We start from the raw sequence: 4771 nt of genomic DNA on the forward strand, positions 1-4771 counted from the left end.
GAATGGCCACAAGTTCAGGGTGGCCCATTTGATAGGAATCTTTAGGATGTTTGATCTGAATGGGGTTTGGATTCAAACTCGATGACATGCCATCTTTGCTATTACCACGTTTTCTCTTTATATAGATTTTTTTTTTTTTTTAGATGGAGTCTTGCTCTGTCTCTCCAGGCTGGAGTGCAGTGGCTCGATCTCTGCGCACTGCAACCTCCGCTGCCTCCTGGGTTCAAGTGAGTCTCCTACCTCAGCCTCCCGAGTAGCTGGGATTATAGATGCGTGCCACCACGCTCGGCTGACTTTTCATATTTTTAGTAGAGGCAGGGTTTCACCATGTTGGTCAGGCTGGTCTCGAACTCCTGACCTCGTGATCTGCCTGCCTCGGCCTCCCAAAGTGCTGGGATTACAGGCATGAGCCACTGTGCCCAGCCTTTATTTTTTTTAGTCCTCAAGTTCTACACATTTTCTCTTAAATTCACTGATTTTTAGATTATTTTCTCCCTATGGCTTAAGAGTACACTGAGTACTATTTAAAGCAGTCATTTTTGAAGAAAGTGATCTTCTGTAGTTATTTATTAAGGCTTTAATTTTTTTCCAGGCTAAAACTACAAAGAAGATTGTGCTAAGGCTTGAGTGCGTTGAGCCCAACTGCAGATCTAAGAGAATGCTGGCTATTAAAAGATGCAAGCATTTTGAACTGGGAGGAGATAAGAAGAGAAAGGTATATAATTGCGGGTGAAAGGTGCAATATTTTTCATAGCTTTATTATTTGAAAAGGTGAACATTCATTGTGGCATAGAGCTCAGGGGTAATCCTCTAAAAATACTAGATCTATAGCTAAAGGTATGTGAGGTTTTCTGCTACAAGGAGGAAAGGAAAAATGAGGAAGCTTAACAGCATGGTGAACATTTTAGGAACAGATAATGTTCTTGATGGGGCAGTAGTTCATGGCAAAATACAAAACTCAACTTGTTTCTGTTCTGTTACAGGGCCAAGTGATCCAGTTCTAAGTGTCATCTTTTATTATGAAGACAATAAAATCTTGAGTTTATGTTCAGTTCATTTGTTTGCCATTCATCTTTTGGGAGGGAATAAGCTAGAGCCATCAACACAATTCCGCCTGTGGGGAAATTTATGCCTCTTCCTGGTACTACTTGTTTTGGATTGAAGCTGACTGGTTGAGTTCACATCGTGTGTTGCAGTTTTCTAATTTGGCACTTCAATCACTCGGGGCCTTATGAGATGCAGTTTGCCGTTATGCAGTGGTTATTGGTTATGTGAGTAGACACATTTCAGGTTAATAGTGAGAAGTCAGTAACACATTCATAGTGAATATGAGATGTTTTTGCTAAGAGTTAAGTCTCAGATCTTTGGTATAATAGTTAATTTAATAAAGAATGTTGGCATTGTTCTCCAGACACAGTTACGCTGTGTAATATATATAATAATGTCTATGGACTTGGTCTTACACTCTTTTTTTTTTTTTTTGGGACGGAGTCTCGCTCTGTCGCCCAGGCTGGAGTGCAGTGGCCGGATCTCAGCTTACTGCAAGCTCCGCTTCCTGGGTTTACGCCATTCTCCTGCCTCAGCCTCCCGAGTAGCTGGGACTACAGGCGCCTGCCACATCGCCCGTCTAGTTTTTTTTTTGTATTTTTGAGTAGAGACGGGGTTTCACCGTGTTAGCCAGGATGGTCTCTATCTCCTGACCTCGTGATCCGCCCGTCTCAGCCTCCCGAAGTGCTGGGATTACAGGCTTGAGCCACCGCGCCCGGCCAGGTCTTACACTCTTAAACATTTTGACATTCCCCCTCACATTTTAAAGTAGACATATTTATGCCAAAATAACTACAAAGAACAGGTTCTCTGGTGTATGAAACTCTCCAGTGGAATTTTTTTTTTTTTTGAGACAAGGTCTCCCTCTCATGTGGACTGGAATGCCAATGGTATGGATCATAGCTTGCTACAGCTTTGAGCTTGCAGGCTCAAGTGGTCCTCCTGCCTCAGCCTCCTGAGTAGCTGGGACTAGAGGTGCCTGTCACCACACCTGACTACTTTGGTTTTTTGGTGGGAGTCTCTCTTTGTTACCCAGCTGGTCTGGAATTCTTGACCTTCAGTGAAATTCCCATCTCAATGTTCCAAGATGCTGGGATTACAGGTGTGAGCCACCATGTCTGGCTAAACTCGGTGGAAGAATCTTAAGAGACAAAATGACCATTCATTAAAATGCCTCCTAACAGTTCCAAATTATACATCTTTTATTTTGAGACGGAGTTTTGCTCTTGTTGCCTAGGCTGTAGTGCAATTGGTGCAATCTTAGCTCACTGCAACCTCCGCCTCCCGTGTTCAAGTGATTGTCCTGCCTCAGCCTCCTGAGTAGCTGGGATTATAGGTGCCTGCCACCACGTCTGGCTAATTTTTGTATTTTTAGTAGAGACAGGGTTTCACCATGTTGACCAGGATGGTCTAGATCTTCTGACCTCGTGATCTGTCCGACTCAGCCTCCCAAAGTGTTGGGATTACAGGCGTAAGCCACCGCACCTGGCCTATAAATCCTTATTACATTTCAGTCTTAGTGATGTTTATAGCTCTTTGTAGTTAAATATGTTACACATTTTGATAATTGGGAGAGAATCTCAACAAGGGGGGTGGGTATCTGGATGAGTAAATACGTGTTTAATAGTTTTAGTACCAAAGTTTTAACTTTGGAAAATTTTATTCAAGGAAATATAACTTTTTTTTTTGAGATGGAGTCTCACTCTGTTGCCCAGGCTGGAATGCAGTGGCATGATCTTGGCTCACTGCAGCCTCCACTTCCCGGGTTCAAGTGATTCTCCTACCTCAGCCTCCTGAATAGCTGGAACTACAGACGCCACCACACCTGGCTAATTTTTATATTTTTAGTAGAGACGGGGCTTCACTGTGTTAGCCAGGCTGGTCTTGAAATCCTGACCTCAGGTGATATGCCTGCCTCAGCCTCCCAAAGCGCTGGGATTACAGGCATGAGCCACTGAGCCTGGTGGAAAGGGAGCTTTTAAAGTGAATAGAGAAAAAGGTGGATGGGAAGTAGTAGTTGGCAACAAAATAAACATTTTAAAGTAAGTCTTTAATTGACATCTGCACTGTATTTTCTAGCCGAAGCAAAACAGTGCCTGTGGGATTTATGTGACTTCTTAACCTTGAAGTCCATTCATAGAACCCTAGCTTCCTATTCACAGGGAGGAGCTGCGTGATGAAGCAGGCAGGATTACAGGCCACTCCTTTACCCAGGGAAGCAACCGCGATAGTATAAGAGCGAGGTCCACCGATCTCCTGCCGGTTTATCATAGCTACAGCCCAGGCTAAGTCTGAGAGAGGTCGTTCCCACACTTCAAAGTTGTCTCCCTGAAAAACCAAGAAAATAAGTGTGATTGCTTAGCAACTAGTGATAAGTGGCCCTATTAGTTTGGCATTAATTCTTAATGTCAGAACTATCAAGCACTTCTAGGAAAAATTAAAATGATGCTGTAGCATTATTTTGAAAATAATGGTTCTAGCAAAAAGCTTTATTACTGATAGTAACATCAAGAGCAAGGGAAAAAAATAGATTTAGGCCCAAGACAAACTTGGTACTGGGTATATAAAGCCATCTTAAAATATATACCCTTATTTACCTGTCTAAGCTGGTAGCCCTGCTTGCCCAAGGGGTCCTGATTGATGGCAATTACATCCTTATCCTGAAGGAGAGCTTTGGCTTGAGGGCTGATGTGTCGGAGGTCATTAGACATGAATAAAGGAGCAGCCATGATAGCCCAGAGGGCCATCTGAGTTACTTGCTGATTCCAGCTGAGGCCAAAGTTGCCAATCACTAACTGAGACAAAGAATGAAATAATTCAAACAACAGAAGAGGAAGCATTCTTAAAGTTACCTAGATGACCCATATGGAGAAACCACTTTCCACAGCATCCTGCTCTAAGTACTCTCACGTAAAGCCTCCTCCCAGGAACTTTACCTCTATTTACCTTGAATGTCAAAATAGGAAACAAGGCTACTGCAGGGTCTTGAACAAGGAGAGCTCAAGTTTTTACCATATCTGGGTCATTCCAACCCCCTGGTCCAGCAGCATCAACAATTCTCTCCTGGTTAAAAGATGTCCAGTCCAAGATACTCTTTATACTTTTCCAGGAATCATCAATGTCAGCAAAATTTCGCCAGTGATTGCAGTACTGTCGGATTTCTGTATAATTGGGCTGTGAAAATAGATATGACTCTTCTGTTTACTTTCTACTAACACCCTTGTGAGATGAAAACAGTCAAGTTTAAAGGAGGCACTTGTAGCCTTGAGTTTACAGATTGAAGGTCTCCATAAGGAGGTCTAAACCCTTATAATGAATTTTCACTGTAAGAAGTCTGCTTCAGAAGTAGGCCAAATAACTTGAAATCCCTTAAAGTTAATTTACTTCTATAATCAGAACTAAAATGATCTTAATGAGTACAATTAAAAGCTGCAAAATTACATAGGACTCCATCAAACATTAAGAAAACTTAAATCCTAGGCATATAGTTAATGGAATAAAAAGTTTGTAGAGGCTGGGTGCGGTAGCTCACGCCTGTAATCCCAGCACTTTGGGAGGCCGAGGCAGGCGGATCATCTGAGGTCAGGAGTTTGAGAAAAGCCTGGCCAATATGGTGAAACCCTGTCTCTACTAAAAATACAAAAATTAGCCAGATGTGGTAGTGCACGCCTGTAATCCCAGCTACTTGGGAGGCTGAGGTTGCAGTGAGCCGACATTGTGCCGT

General features: G+C 42.7%; 1 protein-coding gene and 1 long non-coding RNA gene across 2 annotated transcripts; one reads left to right on the top strand and one right to left on the bottom strand.

Annotated features, from left to right (window-relative positions):
- The first annotated feature begins 558 nt into the window (after positions 1–558).
- On the top strand, positions 559–1056 carry LOC111532010. Its single transcript, XR_002728444.1, has 2 exons — positions 559–715; positions 984–1056. It is a non-coding gene; the product is annotated as an uncharacterized LOC111532010 (long non-coding RNA).
- Positions 1057–3078: 2022 nt separating this feature from the next.
- Positions 3079–4259, bottom strand: LOC111531778 (alpha-galactosidase A-like). Its single transcript, XM_023199110.2, has 3 exons — positions 4060–4259; positions 3645–3842; positions 3079–3375 (listed from the first exon to the last, which is right to left on the bottom strand). Exons 1-3 carry the CDS (start codon positions 4060–4062, stop codon positions 3085–3087), a joined length of 492 nt encoding a protein of 163 aa, XP_023054878.1. The 5' UTR covers positions 4063–4259; the 3' UTR covers positions 3079–3084.
- Between the last annotated feature and the right edge of the window lie 512 nt (positions 4260–4771).

This window comes from Piliocolobus tephrosceles, unplaced genomic scaffold (assembly GCF_002776525.5).
Source record: "Piliocolobus tephrosceles isolate RC106 unplaced genomic scaffold, ASM277652v3 unscaffolded_5422, whole genome shotgun sequence".
NCBI classification, from domain to species: Eukaryota; Metazoa; Chordata; class Mammalia; order Primates; family Cercopithecidae; genus Piliocolobus; species Piliocolobus tephrosceles.